This window comes from Crocodylus siamensis, chromosome 3 (genome assembly GCF_052110815.1).
Source record: "Crocodylus siamensis isolate JL-2025a chromosome 3, ASM5211081v1, whole genome shotgun sequence".
In the NCBI taxonomy this organism is placed as follows: Eukaryota; Metazoa; Chordata; order Crocodylia; family Crocodylidae; genus Crocodylus; species Crocodylus siamensis.
Window position 1 is genome coordinate 90,854,688 of NC_143397.1, and position 25,139 is coordinate 90,879,826.

General features: G+C 46.4%; 1 protein-coding gene across 1 annotated transcript; it reads left to right on the plus strand.

Moving 5' to 3' along the window:
- Positions 1-14,635: 14,635 nt before the first annotated feature.
- LOC149868533 (interferon kappa-like) lies at positions 14,636-15,190 on the plus strand. The gene has a single exon (XM_090037648.1). It carries the CDS (start codon positions 14,636-14,638, stop codon positions 15,188-15,190), a length of 555 nt encoding a protein of 184 aa, XP_089893774.1.
- Positions 15,191-25,139: the final 9,949 nt, after the last annotated feature.

A 25,139-nucleotide genomic window follows, 5' to 3' on the forward strand; every position in this document is an offset into this window, starting at 1 on the left:
GAGTGGTAGTGGATGGATCATTTTTGACCTGGAGGGATGTGGGCAGTGGGGTTCCGCAAGGCTCGGTCCCGCACTGTTCAATATCTTCATCAGTGACTTGAACGAGGGGGTAAAAAGCACCCTGTTCAAATTTTCTGATGACACTAAGATGTGGGGGGATGTGGGCATGCTAGAAGGAAGGAATAGGCTACATTCAGACCTAGACAGGTTAAAGGGGTGGGTGGATGAGAATAGGATGGGATTCAACACTGACAAGTGCAAGGTGCTGGGGAGGAAGAACCAGCACCATACCTACAGGCTGGGGAACTCCCTTCTCATCAGTACAGAAGCAGAAAAGGATCTTGGAGTCATCACTGATGCCAAGATGAACATGGGCCAACCGTGTGGGGATGCAGTCAGGAAGGCCAACCACACTTTGTCATGCATCCATAGGTGCATCTTGAGCAGGTGAAACGAGGTGATCCTTCCCCTCTATGCAGCACTGGTCAGGCCACAGCTGGAGTACTGCATCCAGTTCTGGGCACTGCACTTCAAGAGGGAAGTGGAAAACATGGAGAGAGTCCAGAGAAGGGCTACTCACATGATCAGGGGGTAACATGAGGAGAGGCTATGGGACCCGAACCTATTCAGCCTCCACAAGAGAAGGCTGAGGGGGCATCTAGTGGCCTGTTACAAACTAGTCAGAGGGGACCAGCAGGCACTGGGGGAGTCCCTGTTCCCCCGAGCACTGCCAGGAGTGACTAGAAATAACAGTCACAAGGTGGCAGAAGGTAGATTCAGACTAGACATCAGGAGGTTCTACTTCACTGTCAGGGTGGCTAGGATCTGGAACCAACTTCCAAGCGAAGTGGTGCTGGCTCCTACCCTGGGCGTCTTTAAGACAAGGCTGGACAATCACCTTGCTGGGGTCGTTTGACCCTAGTACTCTTTCCTGCCATGGCAGGGGGTCAGACTTGATGATCTGCTCAGGTCCCTTCCAACCCTACTATTAAACTATGAAGTGTCATGAGATGCAACAAATGTTGTAGGCTCATAGGCCAACTTGAGCCCTGTGGTGCTGCATGCCTGGTAACACAAAATTTAAAAAAGAAACCCTGAAATGGTGCCAAGGGCCCTTTCCCCTCCCTCCTGAAGGGGCAGGAGGGAGGGGAAAGGGCCATGGGAGGGGAGGATCAGATAGAGGCTCCGGGGTGAGGGAGGGAGCAGGAATTGGGAGGAGCAGGGTATGGGGGGAGTGGGCCTGGCCTGACCGGGTGGTGGGTCTTGGGGGTGCCGCACTCCACCCACCCTCATAGCAGTGAGTGGAGCATGGGCAGGCCCTGCACAGCTAAGGTGGGTGCAGGATGGAGCTGTGAGAGGCTTGGCTGGGGGGTGTAGGGAGGGGGGGCATGCAGCCTGGGAGGGCATGGGGGGCAAGTGCCCCCAGATCTGCATGTGGGACAGATTGGTGCCAGGCTCTTGGGCTGGGTGGCAGTAGCAGTGGCAGTGGGAGCAGGGATACAGGGAGGGCTGCAGGCACCTGAAAATTTGTTGTGGCACCCCGCCACCACCCTCCCAGCCCATGGCCAGAGAGCTGCACCAGGAAATGCCTCATACCACCCCAGCCCCAACCTGCCCAGTGTGCAGACCCAGGGACACCCCCCCATGCTCCCCAGGGCTGCATTCCCCCCACATACCCCCCAGACAAGCCACTCATAGCTCTGTCCCACACCCACCCCATCTGTGCAGCACCGGCCCCTGCTCCATCCTCCCTACCCCTGCTGCAGCTATAAAAAGCCTGCAGCTGGGCTGCTTTGTGGCCCTACCGGTGCCCACTGTGTGGAGGTGCTAAGCCCTGCTGCCCACCCTTCTACCACCTGCACCCTCTGCCTCTAGGTGTGTGGGACCCTGGCTAGGCTGGGCTGGGAGAGGGTCAGAGCCTGGGTGGCTTGTCCACACCCTGGGGGAGGCCCAGGGGGCACATTTTCCCCCCATCAGTATGCAGGGCTCTGGGTGCAGAGCCCATTACGCAGCAGCATAATGGCCCCTAGACCTCTGCCTTCGTGTGTGCAGCATGGGATCCCCCTACATGCCCGGACAAGCTGTCCAGGCTCCAACCCCCTCCCAACCAAACCAGGGCCCCCCTCCCCCCCAACTCTGCCCAAGCCCTTGCCCCACTTCCTTCCTCACCACAGGGTGGCAGGGTGTGAAGGGGGATTGCCCCATGCACTTGACCCAGCCCTGGTGGCAGGAGGCATAGCTCAGCCCAGCCACATGTGTCCCACTGCTATCTCACTACACCTGGACTGCACCCCGCCTGCTGTGCACGTGCATCCCACCACTACCGATCATGGGGCTAAGTGTGTCACCCTCCCCCCCCGACTGAGATCAACTATCAGAGGCTCCAGAATCGACAGGTCGATTAGGATCCACCATTTGATGACCACTGGCATAGGACTTTCAACTTCAAATCTCTTCAAGACCTGAAGGTCTGCAAGCATCTCTAACACTGTCTTTACAAAAAACTCTACCCTGCCCACAACTGAAGGCAGCATTCATGAAATGAACTCTGGAAGGTCAATATGGCTTGTACTGAATCCATTGGTTATAGATGCCTGAACCATGAGCTGGTATGAGAGATGCCACCATCGAGGGCCCCCAACATCGCAAAAGGAATCCCTCACCGCACAGCCAGAGGTAAGCGGGCTCGTGGTGGGAAGGGGTTAACTCTTCGCTTGCTGGGAGGAGGCCGCTGCCTGGTGCCGGGCCTGGTCAAGCCCCCGCCCAGGCCCCTACTTGGCCCAGCCCCGCAGGGAGCCACGTGACCGGAGCTGCGCGAACAGGCTGCACAAACAGGAGCCCGAGTTTGCACGAAGTTCGCGCAGGGGAGGGCACGAGACCCTGCCTGCGACCCCCCGCAGCCATAGCCAGCCCCAGCCGTAGCCAGCCTACCAGAGGCATGACACGGATGGGCACGCGCCGCACCCCGAGGGTCCCCTCAGGCTCTGTGGCCCCTTCATTGGCCACCTCAGAGACGGCCACCCAGATGGAGCCCATGGTTCCGGGCTCCACAAAGATGGAGCCCCTGGCTCTTGGCTGCGGGGGCTGCCTGTCCCTTTTTCAGGCTCTGGGGCCCGGGAGCATGGCCACCTCCCCTTGCAGGGTCTGCTCCCTACTGGGGTCTCTGGCGCACCAGCGGGAGGAGCTCCAGGCCACAGTCCAGAGACTGTGTGCCATCAGGGACTGCGAGCAGGAGATAGACTCCTACTGCCAGGCCCTTCTCCCCTGGGAGCCGCAGGGGAGAGCTCTGTCTCTCTCCACGACTAAGGAGGACTCTGGGACCTCCAGCTCTGCCCAGTCAGGGGCATGGACCAAGGTGGTTAAGGGCCCCAAGGCCTGCCGCACCAAGGCCCCTCCCTCACCAGAGCTTAGCAACAGGTTCGCACCTCTTGCAGCCCCAGCAGAGCCTGCTCAGTTGCTGGCTCCGGCAGGCAACCCAGGCTCAACCGCAGCTACTGCCCCCGCTCTCCCCAAGACAAAGGGAAAGGTGTTTGTTGTGGGAGACTCCATCCTGCGGGGGACCAAGGGGGCAATCTGCCGCCCCGACCCCTTAGCCCGGGAAGTCTGCTGCTTCCCAGGGGCCTGCATCTGAGACATTGCGGAGAGGATCCCGCAGCTCCTCTGGCCCACAGACTACTACCCCATGCTCATTATTCAGGTGGGCACCAATGACACGGCTCGGAGCACCCCCAGCCAGGTCATGAGGCGCTACAGGGAGTTGGGAGCGGGGCTTAGGGGTCTGGGAGCTCAGGTGGTGTTTTCGTCCATCCTCCCAGTCTCGGGCTATGGGCTGAGGAGGGAGAGGAGGATCCACGCGGTGAACCAAAGACTGCAGCACTGGTGTCATCGGGAGGGCTTTGGCTTCCATGACCACAGCCCACTATTTGGCGAGAGAGGCAGCGACCTGCTGGGAAGAGATGGCCTCCATCTCTCCCCCCTGGGGAGGAGGCTCTTCTCAGCCAGGCTGGCTGACCTGCTCCACCAGGCTTTAAACTAAGCCCGCTGGGGGATGCGGGGACGACTGCCACTGCTGGCCTGCAGAGCAACCCTTGCAAAGCCAGCGGACCAAGGCACTTAAAGGGGCACTTAAGGGAGCCCACCCCTGCCCCAGCCCTGGCACAATCTGTGGGCAAGGCAAGAGCCCCCAAGGGCACACTTGCCTGCCTGTACACTAATGCCAGGAGCCCGGGCAACAAGCAGGACGAGCTCGTCCTCCTGCTCAGTGCAAAGAATTATGACGTCATTGGAATAACGGAGACCTGGTGGGACTCCACCCATGACTGGACCACGGGGATAGAGGGCTATACCCTCTACAGGAGGGATCGTGTTGACAAAATGGGCGGGGGTGTAGCTCTCTATGTGAAGGAAAGCTACATGTCCCTGCAAGCTGATGTTGGCGACCGGCATGGACAGCTAGAGACCCTCTGGGTAAAAATTCGTGGGGAATACGGCACAGGGGACACAACGGTGGGAGTCTACTACAGACCTCCCACTCAAAGTCCCGAGCTTGACCAGGAGTTTGCCCTGGAGCTGACTGAGGCTGCATGCTCCAGGACCATGGTTGTCATGGGTGACTTCAATTACCCGAACATCTCATGGGAGGATCACTCAGCAAAATCTGAATGGTTGCAAACCTTCCTCTCGTGCGTGGATGACCTCTACCTGACTCAAAAAGTCTATGGGCCAACGAGAGGCAAAGCGCTGCTCGACCTGGTACTGCTACGGGGGACAACCTAATCGGCGACCTAGTGATCAATGGGAAGCTGGGTGACAGCGACCACGAGCTGATCACCTTCACCATCTGCCGTAAAGCTGGCAAGTCAGTCAGCAACACAGAAGTCCTTGACTTCAGAAAAGCCGACTTTGACAAGCTCAAGAGGCTTGTTGGTCAGGCCCTTAGGGACCATGACCCCAGGGAGAAGGGAGTTTAAGAAGAGTGGCTGCTCCTCAAGGAAGCGATCCTCAATGCACAAGCTAAGTCTAGTCCATCTCGAAGGAAAGGCAGCAAGAGGGCACAGCAGCCCTCCTGGCTCTCCAGGGACCTAGCGGACCTCCTGTGGCTAAAAAGGAAAGCCTACAAAGGATGGAGGACAGCATTCACCTCCAAGGAGGATTACTCTGTGCTGGTCCAGTCCTGCAGGGAGCAAACCAGGAAAGCCAAGGCTGCAACTGGACTCCAACTCGCTTCAGGCATCAAGGACAACAAAAAGTCCTTTTTCAGATATGTGGGGAGCCAGAGAAAAAGCAAGGGCAGCATTGGACCCCTGCAAAACCAGATGGGGCAACTGACAACTGACACCCAGGAAAAAGCCAACCTATTAAATAGGTACTTTGTGTCAGTCTTTCATCAGTCACACGGGATGCCCATGCCTGCTATGGGACAGGGAGATCCGGGTGAGGGGGATCCCCTACCCTCCATCAATGCTGACCTCGTGAAGGAACACCTTGAGAACCTGGATACCTTCAAGTCAGCCGGCCCTGACAATCTGCACCCCAGGGTACTCAAGGAGCTGGCGAGCGTCATAGCCCAGCCCCTGGCACGGATCTTTGAAAACTCCTGGCGCTCTGGTGCAGTGCCCGAAGACTGGAAGAAGGCCAATGTGGTGCCGATCTTCAAGAAAGGGAGGAGAGTGGATCCGGCTAACTACAGGCCCATTAGCCTGACTTCTATCCTGGGGAAGATCCTAGAAAAGTTTATTAAGGAGGCCATCCTTGAGGGACTGGCCCAGGCTAACATTCTAAGGGATAGCCAGCATGGGTTTGTTGCAGGTAGGTCTTGTTTGACCAATCTCATTTCCTTCTATGACCAGGTGACCTATCACCTGGACAAGGGAGAAGAGATTGATGTCATATATCTTGACTTCAAAAAAGCTTTTGATCTGGTATCCCATGATCACCTCTTGGCCAAACTGGCCAGTTGTGGCCCTGGCTCCACCACGATCCGCTGGCTGGGAAATTGGCTCCGTGGTTGGACCCAGAGAGTTGTAATCGATGGCAGTCACTCATTGTGGTGCCCTGTGACCAGTGGGGTCCCTCAAGGCTCTGTCCTGGGACCCATCCTGTTCGACATCTTCATTAACTATGTGGACATTGGAGTCAGGAGTGGACTGGCCAAGTTCGCCGATGACACCAAACTTTGGGGCAAAGCATCCACGCCAGAGGACAGGCGGGTGATCCAGGCTGACCTGGACAAGCTCAGCAAATGGGCAGACGAGAACCTGATGGTGTTTAACACTGAAAAATGCAAGGTTCTCCACCTTGGGAGGAAAAACCTGCAGCACCCTTATAGGCTCGGCAGTGCTACGTTGGTTAGCACTACAGAAGAAAGAGACTTGGGGGTCATCATTGACCACAAGATGAACATGAGCCTCCAATGCGATGCTGCGGCTAGTAAAGCGACCAAAACGCTGGCTTGCATCCATAGATGCTTCTCAAGGAAATCCCGGGACGTCATTCTCCCCTTGTACTTGGCCTTGGTGAGGCCGCAGCGGGAGTACTGCGCCCAGTTTTGGGCTCCTCAATTCAAAAAGGATGTGGAGAAGCTTGAGAGAGTCCAGAGGAGAGCCACGCGCATGATCAGAGGTCAGGAAAACAGATCTTACGATGACAGGCTGAGAGCCATGGGACTCTTCAGCCTGGAAAAGAGCAGGCTCAGGGGGGATCTAATGGCCACCTATAAATTTATCAAGGGTGACCACCAGGATCTGGGGGAACGTTTGTTCACCAGAGCGCCCCAAGGGATGACGAGGTCGAACGGTCACAAACTCCTGCAAGACCATTTCAGGCTGGACATGAGGAAGAATTTCTTTACTGTCCGAGCCCCCAAGGTCTGGAACAGTCTGCCAGCGGAGGTGGTTCAAGCGCCTACATTGAACACCTTCAAGAGTAAATTGGATGCTTATCTTGCTGGGATCCTATGACCCCAGCTGACTTCCTGCCCTTTGGGCAGGGGGCTGGACTCGATGATCTCCCGAGGTCCCTTCCAGCCCTAATGTCTATGAAATCTATGAAGTCTATGAACTATCCTAGAAGAAGTCTGACATGCCATCAAGGTAACCAAGAGCAACAAGGCTACTGGGCCAGATGGCATACCTGCTCAAAGCTTCAAGCCTGGCATCAAGGACCTGGTACTGAGACTCCATTAATTTATTCTTCAAATTTGAAACAATGAGGAGATCCCTGGGGACTTGAGGAATGCTAGCATCATGACTATCTTCAAGAAAAGCGATAAGTCTGTGTGGAAACTATAGAAGTATTACCCTCCTTTCCACAGCAAGGAAAATGGTTGTCCTCATCATCCTGTACCATCTTCTAACTCTTGCCAAGGAAGCCCTGCTGCAATTTCAGTGAGGTTTCAAAGCATCATGTACAGCACTTGACATGAAGAACGTCAGGAACAATATCAGGACCTGTATACAGCCTTCACTGACCTTCCTAAGGCCTTTGACTCTATCAATTGCAAAGCCTTGTAGAAAGCTCTGGCCTTGAAAAATACTTCAAGATTCTGAGGGGTCTGCATGACCAGACAACTGTGACTGTTCCTTGTAGTGGACTAAAGACAGATCCATTTAGCAGCCAAACTGGAGTCAAGCAGTGATGTCTCATCATCCTAATTCTGTTCTCCATTTTTTTGACCATAGCTTACGTAGACATTAGGGCTGGAAGGGACCTCACAAGATCATTGGGTCCAGCCCCCTGCCTAAGGTAGCAAGTGAGCTGGGGGTCAAATGATCCCAGCAAGATAGGCATCCAAGTGTTTCTTGAAAGTGTCCAGAGTAGGTGCTTGTATCACCTTTGGGAGGGAGTCTATTTCAGGTTGTGGGGACTTGGACAGTAAAGAAGTTTTTCCTTATGTCCAGCCTAAAACAGTCTTCCAGGAGTTTGTGATCATTGGACCTTGTCTTCCTTTGAAGTGCTGTGGTGAATAAACATTCTCCCAGTTCCTGATGCACACCCCTTATGTACTTATAGGCTGCCACCAAGTCACCCCGAGCCTTCACTTCTCCAAGCTAGAGTCCCATGGCTCTTAGCCTTCCCTCATAAGGCCTGCTCTCTTGTCCTCTATTCATGTGAGTGGCTCTCCGCTGGACCCTCTGTCAAGTTTTTCCACATCTTCTCTGAATTGCAGAGCCCAGAATTGGATACAGTATTCCAGCTGCAGCCTCACCAAAGCCAAGTAAAGTGAGAGCATCCTCCTAAGCTTGTGAAAGTCAGCTTTCCTAAAGTCAAGGACTTCTGCATTTCTGACTGACTTTCAAGCTTTGCAGTGGATAAAGGAAGTGATCAACTCATGGTCACTGTCTCCCAGCTTCCCTTCGATTCTTAGGATGCTCACTAGAGCATCCCCTTTGGCCAGTACCAGGACCAGCAGCACCTTGCCTCTTGTCTGCTTGTAGACTTCTTGGGACAAATAAAGCTCATCAGTGCATGTGAGGAAGCATTGAGAGCGATTGGATTTGGCTGAGTGCTCTTCCCATGAGATGTCAGGATAGTTTAAGTCGCTCATGACAACCATGCACCGAGAGCATGCAGCCTAGCCAGTTCCACAACAAATTCGTGGTCAAGTTCTTGCTCCTGATTAGGAGGTTTGTAGTAGACTCTTACCGTTATATCCCCTTCACCATTATCCCAGCTCTTGCTAAGGATCACCTCCATTCCAGAATTGACACTGATCGCCAAATAGCTGATGACAGTGCCCTTTATGTGCACACAGAAGAAAACCTCCCCAGACCACATTGAATCTCTTTGCAAAAGACCACAGAATTTTGGGTGCATCTGTCAACATTGAGAAGACTAAAGTGGTCTATCAGCCTGCTTTGGGCCATTACTATGACCATGCCCTCACCCCTCCTCCAATTACCTGGAGGTAGTTGAGCACTCCCTTAGCTAGGTAACCACCTCTCTCAAAGAGTGAACATTGATTAGGAGATTCAGCACATTATCTGGTGCACACCTCCTTTGGGAAATTGGCTTGGTGTGTTTTTACTGATCATCAACTCTGGAGAGACACCTGGATCCAGGTCAACAATGCAATTGTCATCCTCCCTGTGGATATGAAACATTGTTGGCCTACTGTTTTCATCTCAAGAACCTGGTGCCTCTGGAAAATCATCTGCATCAAATGGGAAGACAGCCACACAAACGCCAACATCCTTCCTGAAGCCTATGATACCAGCATAGAGTGAATGACTGTCAAGCACCAACTTCACTGGACCTGACATTGTGTGCACACAGCAGCTAGAGAAAATGCTACAAGAACACCACAAGAAGGCATACCTCAAGAAAACAGATGCCAATATGAAGACCTGGAAGGAGCCAATTGCTAGCTGACTTCAGTGCTGCAACCTTAACCAAGTAGCAGCACAATTCAATGCAAAGCATCTTGCCCTTAAAGCACAGAAGAGAAAGCAGAGGAAGGAAGAGGAGAGGAATTCCAGCCTGCAGTCTACTCTCCCCTGCAGAAAAATCTGCAACTTCTGCCAATGGATCTGTGGCTCAAGGATTGGGCTTGTAAGTCACCTCAAGACCTATCAATGAGCCAAGGTGGAGATCATCCTCGAATTGAAGAACTGCCAACAACAATGGTGTGTGTTTGTGTGATATGTGATGGCAAAACTCACGTAGTAAACTGTATAAATTTGCCTCACCTAAACACCACACCATCCATTTTCACTGACTTTTTTTCAATATTGCATACACCTAAGGAACTGTACATAGCTACCTCTTTAAAAATCCATCCAGAGTACTAGAGACCTGTTTCTTTTCCTCTCCACCTTGAAAAAATATTGTACTCTCTCTCCCTCTTTTCCCTTTCCAACTACCCAATTATTTTTTTGAGTCTGAAGAGTAGGGATTTGGAATTTTTTTGAGCAAGGAAGGGGACAATCTCAGTTTCCAAATGGGACTCCAAATATTTGCTTCTAACCCTGGTGGGAGTGGAATTAATGGAGTCTAGAAAGAGAGACTGGTGTTGAAAAATTCTCAGTCATTTTAAAATGCAAGTATTTGGGGGGGGGCGTTAATCCAAGATCTCTACAGCTATGCCACTTAAGGAATACAGTTCTTTTCACACTCTATCCTGTAATTTGAAGAGCATAAACAAACTCCCACTAAGCAATTCTTTTAAAATTTGTCCTAAATAGAATGCCAAGTCCAGTAACCATTCCACTCTTATATTGCAGTATGGAATTTCCACAGGCAGAGACCCCCTATGCCTGAAGAAGGATGATTGCACCTGAAAGCTTGCTAAGAACTTTTTTTCCCCCAACTACTCAGTTGGTCTAATAAAAGATCTACTCAAAGAACCTTGCCTGCCACAGGAATTCCGTGCATTTTCTCTAAGCAAAATCTACTTTCTTGTGGCTCCATCTATTCCTAATTTTAGTCTGTTGGTAAATTTATATTATACAGATTTATTTTTAAAAAGTGGGTTTATTTTTTTTATATATAATTCTGAACCTTCTTGCTTACAGCTTAAAATGAGATGTTCATTTTAGGATATATTTTATTAGATCCACTTAGAAACGGACTGTGGGTTAAATAATTTTTTCTTTCATTCCAGCATAGAATGAAAAATGCAACTACTGACTCAACAAATACAGCTGAATGAAATATCCAGCTCCAACCTCGTATTACCACCTCTTTTAGTGAGGAATAATAAAGTAAAACCTTGTGTCTTGAGTTAAACATACTACTCCTCCTATAACTTAGTCTCTACGCTTCAAGTTGCGAAATGCTACTATAATGCATTGTTCACATTTTAAAATGCAAAGGTAACTGACAAGAAAAATCACTTGCCAATTGCAGAAGAGTGGATACACGTATTTTTCAGCCCTGTCTTCAAATAATTTAACAATCCTACATTTATTAATACTTCCTGAACTTGACAGTCTCATTGCAAACTCCAAGGTAGCAATCAAAGAGATTTCTCAGCAGATCTTCAAAGGCTTTAAGCAAAAAATCTTACCTAAGCTGCTTGAAATTGTAATTTTCAAAATGGGCATAACCAGCACACTGCAGACTTGTTTTGTTGCAGATCTGAAACTGAAGCATCCACTCCGCAATGAGGGAAGAAGAAAACATATCTTCCAAAGAATTATTTCAGAAAAGGCTACTTTACCAGCCTGCATACCTGAGAGAGACCTTTATCATCAATAGAGGAACTAAAATATGGTTCAACGATCATGTTCTGGAACAAAACACAACCAAAAAAACCAAAAAAAAACTGACTTTTGTATAAATTATTGTAGTTAAAACTATTTTTTCTATGTAAACATTTTCTGATTACTTTCCTTTGCTTCTAACAGTATTTTGTGTATTTGCAGTCTTATTCATAAATATATTTATATAGAGAACTACTGCAGTCATGATATCTAAGCTATATATTTACTCCAAGGCTTGGGGAAGACATTACACACGAACCAGTTTAAGTGATCAGAAACTGGTTTAAACCTGTAACAGAACAGATATTCAGTGCACATAAACCAGTTTGAAAATGGCTGAAATTACTGATTTGGGTCAATTTAGTTTATGCAATATCTGTCCCAGACCCCTTGCTGATTTAAGTTAAACCAGACTCCCCCAGCATCTGGGCATGCTGTCTGGGGTGGGCTGGGCTGGGCTGGGCAGGGCTCTCTGCTCCACAGCAGAATTGGCCCCTCCCCTCTGCTCCCGAGCTGGAGCTTGGCAGAGACAGCAGGTATCCGCCTGGCTTCCCCTGCTCCCCGCCTCTCAGCATTAGCTAGCAGACACTTCTCAGCATTAGCTAGCAGACCACATGCTGGCTACAGCCCGTGCTGTGGCAAATGGGACAAAGGCAGAATCAACAGGTAGCTGGCAATGTCCCTCTCTTGTTTTCTTAATGGGATGATAAACACTGTGTTATCAGTTCCCTATTGGGCTGGTCAGAAGCTGGCAGGGGACCCTTCCCTAATAAGAACATCCTGCTGGGGCCTGGCCATGCCCCCTCAGCTTAGCACTGTAGAAGGGAAGGGTGGTCTGCTCTAGCACCCCCTCCCCCCCCAGCTTCTAGCCTGAGCCACTGCAGACATGTGTCTGCATTTCTGGGATGCCTTTGCAGTTAAAAACTGATTCAGCTTAGCCAGGTTAGACTAACCTGCAAAGATTGCATCAATTCAGGCTTGGGCTTTTTGAATGTTTGTTCCTAGCCCAAATAAGCAGTAGCTTATCAGTTGTTTCTGTATAGTACTACACAACCATACTGTTTGCAGTAAGTTAAGGGACCTTGTATCATTTTTGTATCTGTTCTAACCAACATACACACTGATTCTGCACCTTCAGAGTACCAGTAACTTAAATAGCAGGCTGGGTCCACAATGATGTTGTTGTCTTTGACTTGCTCTGATTGTTTCATAAGAGGTATAAGAACTCATCTCTTACTAGCATTTACTGAGAGATTAAGAGTATTAAGAGCTCAACCCATCTTCCTTAAATAACAACGGGGATTTTAATGAGACGATTCATATAAACACAACTAATATGATTACTTGATAGCCAATTACGCTTCCACATAAGGAACAGAAATGTCCCTACTAAGTTGTAAAGATGCTTCTCAATTTATGTTAAAGGATATTTTATTCCCCAAAAGTAAGCCAAGTCCTGTTCTTGTGTTTCATAAATGACTAGAACAAATTTTTCAATGGACAAAATAATTAATTTAAAGGCTGGAAAATCCTATGTTAACTAAGACCCATATCTTTCAATACTATCTAGGAGCTGAATTCCTAATGATTTAATTTGGACTTCATGTGTATTTAGGCACCTAATATCTAGGCCTAAATTATTAAAAAGGCTCTAAATTTATCTGTTTTCAGGGAATAGGGTGTGTTTTATGGGAGGAGGGAGAGTTTTTGTCTTCCCTTTGCGCACAACAAAAGCAGTGTAAGATCATGCAACCAACTTTCCATTTGAGACAATTTTCTCTGGAAATTCCAGCTGCTGCACGTATAACTATTTGATGTACAGCAGACAACACATTTACTCAAGAAGATCACATGCTGTTGGGAAGTTGGGTCTTGAGCAGTTTTCTTCCAGTTCTAGAAACAAGGACCTTTTGCCAATTAAGCTAAAGGATGGCTCGTTTCAAGTGATAATAATAGCACATTTCTTATCCTCTGTTTGGCCAGTTGCTAGGGGGAAATACCAGTTAGACAAACAGGCAATACAGCATATATACTTCTAATCATTAAAGATTATCCCAGGCCATTTGAAGCATGCTGGACTTCACATCCAAAAATCTGGGTGACAGCTAGAATAAACCCATGTCTATAGCTAATAACAATGTAAGCTACGCAAGAAGAAAACAAGGACTATGCAATTTGTCCTTCAGCAACCAAACATGCACCTTTATTAACTAACTGAGATGATCTGTGGCTGATAGGTTCTATCCTGTCTCCGTGTGGAGGTCAAAGAGCAAATTCTCTCCATCAGCCTTTCAAGGCCAGATGCTTGTGCCTAAATCCCATAGGATATCATGATGGTGCAAAACAGTCTGTCCATTACATAGATGGGGGGGTAGCAGAATGCTGCAGAAGAACAGGCCAAAGCCTATCTAATACTGAAAAGCCAATAGGGTTCAGTCTCTCCAACAAAAAAAATCAAGTGGCCACCACCCATTATAGACAGATCCCAATGCATGTTGGAAGTTGCCAGAATGAGATTTCAATGCAAGTTCACATGCTAACTGTGATGGGAAATATGATTTTCAAGTTGCCTAACTGCCTTGGCCCTTTGCTGAATGGAACAGATCTTTAGCTCCCATTTCACTGCAAGGGGTATAAACCAATTTGCAATGGCTGAAGTTATTTATGTCTCTTTCTTCAGCTATTTAATTTCACAATGCAGTGCCAGTGATCACTCAAAGGGGCATTCAGACTGAAAAATTCAGAACATTTCATCTGAGTACCTAAGTTGTTCCTGCTTCCTTCTTTGTACCACAGTAGCGCTTACAATCCCCAAATGAGGTCAGAGCTGCTTTCTACAAGGCAATGTCCATACTGAAAAGAACCACCTGTGCTTTTAGTATCAAAGTAGACAAAAGTTAAGCAAAAGCAAATGTTTTCACATTTTTACAGATAGGAAACTGAGGCAAAAAACACTTGACTGAGTTTCAGGAAGAATATATCTTGCTAGCTAGCATTAAGCATTCTGTTGTCCTGGAAAGGGAGAAGTAACATTTTAAGTGCTTTAGAAACAAACTCCTGATGCTAGAACATGGAAGAACTAATGAAAAATTCATCAGTATGATGCTTCTTTCAATCCTGAGCAATAGAGAATTGGTATGAAGATGGAATAGATAATCAAAAATAACAGGCCATGATTTAAAGTTCTGCTCAAAGAAAAAGGAAAGTAGATAATGAAGTCACTAAGTGAAAAAGGAAAGTGGTAAGTTTCAAAAGCAAACAGTAGGGGAAAAACCTTGAAAACCAACAAATGATGAAAGAAAACTACTCCTACAGCATAATTAAATACAAAGATATGGAGGAAACACACTGATGACTACAAAGGGCCTTCTGCACATTCCAGTGTCTGTCAGGATTTATGTACAGATAAGGAAGTCTTAAGGCATCATCCCAACATGACCCGTTTTTGTTTGCTTCAGATGTTCTTCATACTGCTGTGCACTATGCAAATCTCAACTCTGGACTGTAATATTCCTCCTTTACAGCAAAGCAAAGCGATTCAGAGCAGTTTACACCTTCTGGACAAAATAGGACAAGCATTTCCTCTGCAATGCAGACATGAGCATGTACCCTTCAATTTTCCTCGCAACATTCTGAAGCTCAGACAGAAAGACAATGTCAAGGTGGCAGTTCAGGAAATGCTCCAAAGCATCTTCTACACGTTTAGCAAAAATTTAACCTTAGCTGCCTGGGATGGCAGATCCCTTGAAAGTTTCCAGAATGGACTTTATCAACAAATTGAGAAGCTAGAGGCATGCTCACTTAAGAAGATAGAAAAGAAGCCACAATATTTAAGTGATGTGAAAGACAACAGACTGAAACTAAAAAAATACTTTCAAAGGATAGACAACTTTCTAAAAGACAAGCAATATAGCCTGTGTTCCTGGGAGATCATCCGTGAGGAAGTGAGGACATGTCTTCAACTTATTGAGACAGTGACTAAGGCTTAGAAACTAAGGTACACATATTTTGATCTGAAAACTATGTAATTATGTATTTACATTGCAAAAATACTTTTAGTTCAATTTCAGTGGATTTCTGTTACTATCTATATGTTGTCAGTTATTTAATGTTGCATACGTATATTATTGAAAATGTAATATTTTATTTATACACAACAAAACCTTGCTTATTAAGCAAGTAATCCCATATTGGCCACAAAGTAATTGACAACATTTTTCACTGTCTATGACTGCAACGGAAAGAACATTAATTTTTCAGCTAGTAGTATTATCTCATTACTTTCTTTTCTGAGAAAGTATACCACTAGAAATGGTCCCCACTTAATTCTTGTAAACTAAATCGTTTAATCACAAAAGAACCACCAAGCTATGGCATTTTCCAGGAATCCTGTAAATGACTGAGTTATCATGGATTAAAAAAATTAAATGATAGCATTTTTCTGCCACAGTAATATTTTTAATTAATTCATGATTCTTTCAGGATATGCTGTTTTCCAGAAATATGTCTCATTAATTTCCAATATCCGATTTTTTTTAGGCAGTTCAAGTTATCCAGTAGCTATAACTGGAATAGCTATTGTGGAGTAAGTTATTCTGTAATACCTTCTTCATAGTAGTTTCCACTCTAGAAACACTTATTCTGGAATAACAAAATCTCTTTCTGAGTTGGCTTTAATTACATTAAGTTCATGCTCCGGCCTTATTTTAAAATAATGACCCTATGAAGATTGCCTTGAGGTCAAGTTAGACAGTTGCTCTTTTGTGCACCCTGCTAGTGTTCATCTGTACTGCCAAAACATCACATATCACTGCCCACACCGTGTTTTAGTGTTATTAAAAGTTTTCTACCTTTTACCCTTTGTTCACAAGCACAACCTGTGGGAGGATTTAGTCCTTGATATTTCAACATATTTTACAAAATCTTCTCAAATGGTTAGAAAATTGCTAAAATAACTGAATTCCTGACAAACAGCACCCCTCTTTTCTGACAAGCAAACAGTACCCCTCTTTTTCCCCCAAGAAAAAAAAAATTACCTGAATGAAATCATAGCTCTGTTGAAGTCAATGTCAAAATTTCTATTGAGTTCTGAGGGGTCAGGATTTTGCCCATTTACCCTAAGTCAGTTTCTGGTAGTTTCTCCCACTAACTTGGTATATGTTAATTGGGGGAAAACACATCTTCAGTCATGCAAAAAAAAGATGCAAAACTGTAGTGGTAAAGGATCAATTTTTGGAAGGGTTACTGATAACGATGAAGACAATAGTAATCCACAGTCAGCAATACAGTATGCATGTGACACTGGTTTCTGTAGGATCTATCCATTAACTTTTTTTTACCTGATATCCAGTTGTGTATTCAAGCCGAAATCAAGAACCTGCTAAATGAACAAGATTCAAGAAAAACAGATGTGAAACAGAAACATCCAAAATGCAATGGAGGACAGAAGGCACCAGGACCTGAAATAATGGGGAAAAAAGACTGAAGGAACAAAATTAAGATGAAAGTTCTAGCTATTTCTATTTTTCTTTTTTTTGGAAACACTAGTAAAAAGAAATATTTATATAAATAAGTTCCTTTGCTTGTGTAACTAACAAAACTTTTGAACATTACAGCTGGAAAAACATTTCAACTCAAAGGCAACTCCTTGTTTCATTTCTTTGTTTACTTTTTGCACTTTCTGAAAACTGTGCAATGAAAACGTAATTAGTCATTTTCATTTTCTGGTTCCCAAACCCTGGCGTACTGACCCAGTGAAGTATGCTAAAATCTGAAGTACGTCATTCCTATTGAGATTTGAACGTTACATGGATTTTTCTTCTGTTAATTTATTATAGGGATTCTTACCTAGCTGGTGAAAAGGAACAAAAGGCTAGTACAGAATTTAATGCAGTAACAGAAGGCTCGTACAGTAATCGGTCCCTGACTCGCAAGGTAGCTTAGCATTGATTTCAGTTCATAACCACCAATTCCTGCTTTTCCAATCGCAATGTAATTTATGCTCCACTACTGAATAAACGTATGGTTTAACTGGTTCCAATCAGGAACTCAGTAATACAGAAAACACTACTACATTGGGCACTAGAGGGCAAAGTGAGATTATAGCTGACATGCTGAAGTAACGTTAGTGTTTTTAAAGCAGTAGGAATTGCAGGAGATTATAGGTTTCCGGAAGAGACAGATGAAGCTGCTGATGACAACAGCTTCTAGTTGGACTATTTCTCTTCATAAAAATTCTATTATGGGGAGAAAAACCCAAATGAGATTGTTGTAGTATTATTGACAACAAAACAAAACAAAAAATCCTTGAAAAGACCAAGTGAAATGGAAAACAATAGCAAATCTCCAATTAGCACATTGTTTCAACTAATTTTAGCCAAATAAGCAGTATTATTATTAATGGTTGTAGTATTAACAACAGGATAATGCCTAGAAGAGCCAGTTCTGAACCAGGACACCCTTGTTATGAGATGGTATTAAAAAAAACAAACAAAAGACCCACAAAATCATGAGCTAAAATATTGCCCTGTTCTGTTCTACTGCATGAAGGAATGGCAGAAGAAAATAGGAGAAAGCAGTTCTTTCTCCTCTTGCAGAAATATTTTGGTGCTTAGATTTAAAAATAAAAAAATTCATTACCCTAATTTATGGTTTTTGCTACAATGACTGAGCTTACCACAAAATTATCAGTGGGACCTCTGGAAGCTCACACTCTTCATACGTTAAAAACCCCCCACATTAAATAATGATGATAAAATATAAGACTTAGCCCCAAACATTTTTGTGTGAGAATAAATAAAATGAGCACGAAGCCTCAAGTGGAATTATACAGACCAAAAAATTTCTGCAAAACCTTTCAGCTTGGAATTATTAATAGAGATATAATGATAACATAGAAATTAAAAGGCATGCAATACAGTTTTCAGTCAAAATCTACACAACTATTTCTAATATAAGGCCCTACCCTGAAACTTTTGTGCAAAGATGGAGTCCCACATCTGTGGAAAGATGCACTAATGTCAACAGGATTCCACATGGACATAGCCTGTCTGCAGGCAAGTAGTTAAATCATGGGGGCCTAAGACCTTGTTTTTCCCCTTCTTTTTCCACAGGAAAACTTTTAAAACAGTTAAGAGAACTCTGTGGGTACTCTGCTTAAAAATAATGGCATGAGAGGCCAGGGTTTCTTAGTAATTAGCCATTACTCTTCAGTAATGGCTTAGCAAAATGTTGACAGTCCTGCTCCCAAGCTTCAAATGTTACTTCGTACATGACTTTCAACCCTATAACAAGTCACACATTTCCCAGAGACCCCAAAGAGTGAGAGCAATGCGCCTACTTTGGTTTGGGCAGGACTGAATTAATGCATAGACAAACAAGGCATATGCCTAGTGCCCTGAGCTGCAGGGGGCTTCCCTCCGCAGCAGTGGCGTGAATGACCCTGTCCACCTCCCTTCCATTCTGTTCCCCTCCCTTCCGCTGGCCTTGCCACCATGGCAGCTGCTTCCTAGAAGCAGCTCCAAGATGCAGTCCCCACAGGCAGCAGTGCCAGGGTTGGGAGGGGGGTCTTGACAAGCCCAGGGTCCACAAGTTTATTTGCCTAGGGCCCACTAACAGGTTAATCTGGCACTGGTTTAGGTGCATCAATAAAAATGCCAACCAGGATCTTTTCCCACTATAGGACAAGCTTCAGAGTGTAAGTGAAAATATTGTAGGTTCAGATTAAATTAAAAATGGTAATTGGAGGCACTCTAGATATTCAGAGATAGTATATGAGAGGAAGGTCAAAATTGGAACTGCAAATACATCCTCCTGTCTGGGTTATTTCTGTAATGTAATTGCAGACAAAGAGTTTCTAAATGTGGATACAGTGGAATAAATATGAACCAACCTGATTCCAGGGGTACTATGGCATTTAGTGCTTTTATGAGAACTACTCAAACAGAATTATAGAAGAAAGCTTATTGGCCTTTGAAAGGATTTTGAAAAGGAGGAATATAATGACTGCCCCTTTACAATGGCTCCACTGTGGAAACTGTAGTGGACCAGTACTGCTTTACGAATTAGTCTAATGCTGGAGAAGACACAGCTCCCTTAACGGAACATTAACTCTCTATATGAGCACCAGGGTTTACTTCCACAAGCCATCGCAGGGTGGATTCCACTTTTTGTCCAAGTGTGATTTAAGACTTGAAATGGATTGAGTCCTAGATAGCTCACCGATCTCTTTTCTCCCCATGGATGACTCTGATTGCTGAGATCCTAAAAATCAAGTTCTCATCTAGTTTGTCTAAAGGTATAGGAAGGAAGGAAAGGAGCAGAATGTTCTTGGCTAAATAGGCTTCCACTCTGGAATTTATTTCCTACCTCATTTCACTACAGCCTCAGTGTGCTGACCTACAGAACATGCTGATTTGTTCTCTCATTTGCAAAGCTAATTGGATAAAGCTAGGCTCCTCAATCCCTATTTAAATGCCTAAATAAAACATAGCCTTATTTTGAGTTCCAAATACACTCAGCCTTATGGCCATCATTTAAACCTGCAGGCACCCATCACCCTTGAAAATCAGGCAACTATTATTTAAATGCCTAAATAAGGGTTTTGAATACCAAGACTGGAACTTTTTTATCCCCAGCTTCTTTTCTAATAAGAAGATAGCAAGTCTATGAGCAGTGGTGATAAAAAAGTTGGACTAATTGTGTGATTTGGAGAGTTTGCTTATAAATTCTGAGGCAATTGTTTTATTCAGCTCTCTTTGAACATAAATGCAGGTTATGTGATGAGATTATTTTGAAAATCAATTATTATGAAACTTTTTTCCCACTGGGTGGAAGTACGGATCAGAATACCAATTGTCTAAGGGAAGAAGGATGAGCTTATTCAAAAGGGTTGAGCCCATGCACCACTTAATGTTCATTTCCATGAAAGAGAGGTGTGAGTACTTGAAATCCAGGGGGATTCGGCGGGGTGGGGGGAATGCAATGGTGCATTGCACCTCCCTTTGGTTCCTGGTCCACCCAAAGTTTAAAATCAACTGCCTGGCAGTGGCATCAGCATTTGTAGTCAGGCAGTGCCAAGGGAGTCAGTTGATTTTGTGGCTCATTAAAATCTACCTGATCCCTTCTAAACTCTTTATTCCACAGGTGTTAGTGACTCTCTCTTCTTTTTAATGGCCTTGATGTTCCACCAGTCTAGTTATCCTTTGTTTTGCAATTCTGAGGCTCATATACACACCATGAATTTTGCCCTTTCATGTGGTGCAACTGCGTGTCTGTTTGCATGAGCAGGATTTCCCAACACTTTAAAAGTCTTGTACATTAAACTAAAACTCCTCAGATGTAGTTTTGTTTGGCTTACCGGAAATTAAAGCATTGCATCCATGGATTCATTGCTTGCGAACACAAAGGCACTCAAAGAGGAGTAATGAGCCTCTTTGTCCACCAGATAATGCTGCGACTTTTTTGTAGTTCACTCTGAATTGCTTTTGCTTCTAAATGGCTTGCTTTTTTTTCCCCTTTTGTGGTTTGCTGGTTCCCTGCTTCTACAGCTACATGGCAGGGCACAGGCACAGGGTAGGTGGGGAGCCCTGGGCTGTGGGGGCAGTGCTGGACCATCCTACTCTCCTGCAGAGCCAGCCAGGGACACAGCTTAATTCATTTGAAAATCTAGTGCATATAAGCACAGTTGCGACGCTCCAAGGCTTAATTTGTTTGAAAACCTAGTGCGTGTGAACACAGATGTGACACTCCAAAATAAACAAGTTTAAATTTTATAAACCTATTTAATTTAAATGGGATTGAAACCTGTAGTGTGTACAGGTGCATCTGTTGTCTGTTAGCTGCTCCTAGAAATGAAGTTGCTACTTCACAGCCCTGCAGATATTTTTAACTAATTAAGTTATATTTGTTTTTGCTTCAAACGTAAACTTAATAATACAGCCCTAGGACCTGAGCATAATGTTAAAGCTTCTAGTTTTTTAACTGGAGAAAAATATATGTTTTTTATATGTGATACTCCTTACCATCTGCACCCCACTTTTCAAAAAGATCTGCCTGTGCAGACATCCTTGGGGGAAAAAAACCAAATGAATGGATAATACAAACACATACATTTATGGGGGGGAAGGTGTTGGTTCTTGAATAATGCTTTGCTTCTGTTCAATTTTTTTAAATTTTTGCATAACCAGTTATCTAGAAAATGCAGCTTTGCTGTAGCTCCTAATGTCAGCTATATTCCTAAAGTTTCTTATCTTGGCAGGCCAGAGGCCAAGTGACTTCCTTTGGGCTATAGCTTCAGTATTGTACATTGTGGTTAATTTTTTCTTGAAAGGAAATATCTTGAAAGGTTTATTTATATAAAACAAAAAGTGGTATCCTACTGCTCCAAATGCCTACACTAGTTTCAAATTAGTCACTTCGAAAGCACTGGGTTGCACTTGAACTTTTATATACTTTACAATATTTTAAAATACAAGCTTTCCTTGCTTGATGGTAGAATTTACGTTATTGGCTATTGCAAGAGAATGAATGCAGCAGCTCAAATATGTTCAAAGAGGATTTGCTCTTGTGGTTAGGTATTACATACAGTAGTATTCAGTCTGCCAAGAGTGCTGAGCTCTCTGGCCCTGACCCAGCACAGCATTTAAGCATATGCAGAAATGCAGAACAAAGTTTTGTAGTGAGGGAACAGGATAACAGCTACACTTTTTCCCCCTCATATACTGTATAGATAACCAATGACCTGAAGAAATACATGGGAATAGAAAGCAGCATTCAAATCACCAGGGATCCTGGTTTTCTCTGTTTAAAAATTGCAAATACAGGGGGAGGGCAGGGGAACTGCTGCAAATTCTCTGATTAACAACTCCAAAATTCACATTTCTCTGTGAGTAAAATGAAACACCACTATAGGTATCAATTGAACACAATGTTCAATGTTTTATTAATATATTTACAATTTTAAAGCAATTTGCAAGCCTACCAGTGCCTCAGTCACTATAATAAAATAAGTTCTAAATACCTATTAATTTTGGCATTTGATTATGGGGTTTTTTATCATAGAAAATCAGACTTTCCCCTGCCCCCTTTGCTCACTAGGATGCAGGTCCAGCTGAGGCTGCCCCCTCTTCCCCCGCCGCTTTGTGGTGCTGAGCAGCCCTGATATGCCAGTGCTCTGCCTATGCCATTGCCCCTTACTCCTAAGCCACAGCCCCCCCCACCCTGCTGTTGCCCTTCACTCCCCAGCCACAGCCTCCCCACCTCTGCCAGAGCCCCTCACTCCACCAGCTGCCAGGACTATGGGGCCCAGGACCCAGATCCACAGCCCCCTGCCCCACCAAGCAGCAGCCCCAGCCCCAGGCCTGTTCAACTCCCTCCCTCAGTATGGGGGCCTCAATCCCTCCCTGCTTAGCTGCAGGGAGCTGTGAGAGCTGCTATCCAGGCTGCCTGGCAGCCATGTGCATGCATGCATGTGCACATGCACATGGTGCCCCTGCCAGACCACCCTGCTCCTGTCTCCAGCCCTCCCACCCCCAGCTCCTTGGAGGCTGGAACTCTGCCAGCCTGCCAGGGGAAACCTGCCTTTTTCTCCTTTAGAGGAAACAAAATCTGGGGTTTTCTCCTTAAACTGAGGAAATCCAAGGTATTACCGCATTTTTCCGTGCCAAATGGAAAACCCGGATTCCTACAAATCATTCACCAGCTAACCTTCCCTGCCCCATTCTGCATGCATCTGGGCATCCACTGGGCTATTACTGCCCAACGCAGGGGGGAAATGCATAAAGATTCTAAGTTTTGCTTAGAGTGTGAATGTTCTTAAGATCTGGCAAAAATCCAGTTATTGAAATATTGTTCCTTCCTTGTTAGATAAAAGACAAAGCAGTCAGTGAGGGCAATAACTTTGCAATTATTTATCCACTAATTTGCAAGAACAGCAACAACAAAACTAGCCATGCTGAGACCTTAAACCTTGCTGTAATTTTTATCAGAAGGACATGGATGGGTTCCTGTAATATTTCTGTGTTTACTGTGTTCATTTTGTGTGCCTCAGTTTTCCTGTCTAACTTATACAGGTAGAAGAAGGGGTTAAAAAGAGACAATGAAGCCAGAATAATCTACATGCAGGACAGGACAACATGGAGTTCCAGCATCAAAAGGATTTGATTGGATTTTTTAAGACAACAATAAAGGTGGGATGGTCAAGAGAATCATGAAAATGGTCACGGGAATCAAGAAAAGCCAGTAGGGACCTGGAAGAAGGAGAGGACTCTGAAGACCAAAACCCGTGGGGCAGCTTTGGAATTTGGGAGCTGGGCAGATTGGAAAGGGAACATTTGAGCAATTTGGGGGTGCTGATTTGAGGATAGAGGGATAGCTTAACACTTTGGAGGGAGCCAGGTCTTCTTGCTCTGAGGCCTTTCCCCTAATAAATGTTTCTATTGAAGAAGAGATGTCTGTCCGCTGCACCCCCACTCCCCTGAAGCCCCTTTGATACTCCAGACACCCTCCAGCAGCTGCAGAGCCCCCTGCCAACCCCCAGCAGAGCCAGAGCCAAGCAGGGCTCATGGTGGGAAGGGGTTAACCCCTCTCTGAGTGGGAGGAGGCAGTTGCATGGAGCCAGCCAGGTCAAGCCCCTGCCCAGGCCCCTACTTTGCCCAGCCCCCCCGGGAGCCACGCGACCGGAGCCATGAGAACAGGCTGCGCAAACAGGCGCGCTTGTCTGCTGGCGTGTGAGTTAGCACGGAGTTCGCGCAGAGGGTGTGTGGGAGGACCCGAGACCCTTCCTGCAAACCCCCCAGGATAGACAGTCCCAGCCGTAGCCAGCCTACCAGAGGCATGACGTGGATGGACACGCGCCGCACCCCAAGGGTCCCCTTGGGCTCTGAAATGCCCCCCTCGGGCACCTCAGAGACGGCCACCCAGACAGAGCCCATGGTCCCGGGCTTCATGCAGACAGAGCCCCTGGCTCCTGGCTGCAGGGCCTGCCTGTCCCTTTTTCAGGCTCTGAGGCCCAGGAGCATGGCCACCTCCCCTTGCGGGGTCTGCTCCCTTTTGGGGTCTCTGGCACGCCAGCTGAAGGAGCTCCAGGCCACAGTCCAGAGACTACGTGCCATCAGGGACTGTGAACAGGAGACTGACTCCTACTGCCAGGCCCTTCTCCCCCGGGAGCCAGAGGGTAGACTACCGTCTCCCTCCAGGACAAAGGAGGACTCCGGGACCTCCCACTCTGTTCCATCAGGGGCATGAACCAAGGTGGTCAAGGGCCCCAGTGCCCGCCACACCAAGGTCCCTGTCCCACCAGAGCTTAGCAAACTCTTGCTGCTCCAGCAGAGCCTGCTGAGTTGCCAGCTCCCACAGGCAACACAGGCTCACCTGCAGCTACTGTCCCTGCTCTCCCCAAGACAAAACATAAGGTGTTTGTTGTGGGAGACTCCATCCTGAGGGGGACTGAGGGAGCAATCTGCTGCTCCGACCCCTTAACCCATAAAGTCTGCTGCTTCCCAGGGGCCCGCATCCGGGACATTGTGGAGAAGATCCCAAAAATCCTTCGGCCCACAGACCACTATCCTATGCTCCTTATTCATGTGGACACCAATGACACGGCTCAGAGCACCCCCAGCCAGGTCATGAGGCGCTACAGGGAGATGGGAGCGGGGCTTAGGGGTCTGGGAGCTCAGGTGGTGTTTTCGTCCATCCTCCCAGTCTCGGACTATGGGCTGAGGAGGGAGAGGAGGATCCACATGGTGAACCAAAGACTGCAGCACTGGTGTCATCAGGAGGGCTTTGGCTTCCATGACCACAGCCCACTATTTGGCGAGAGAGGCAGTGAGCTGCTGGGAAGAGATGGCCTCCATCTCTCCCCCCTGGGGAGGAGGCTCTTCTCAGCCAGGCTGGCTGACCTGCTCCACCAGGCTTTAAACTAAGCCCGCTGGGGGATGG

Coding starts and splice junctions, on each gene's coding strand:
- LOC149868533 (XM_090037648.1), top strand. CDS start 14,636: ATGACCCGTTTTTGTTTGCTTCAGATGTTCTTCATACTGCTGTGCACT.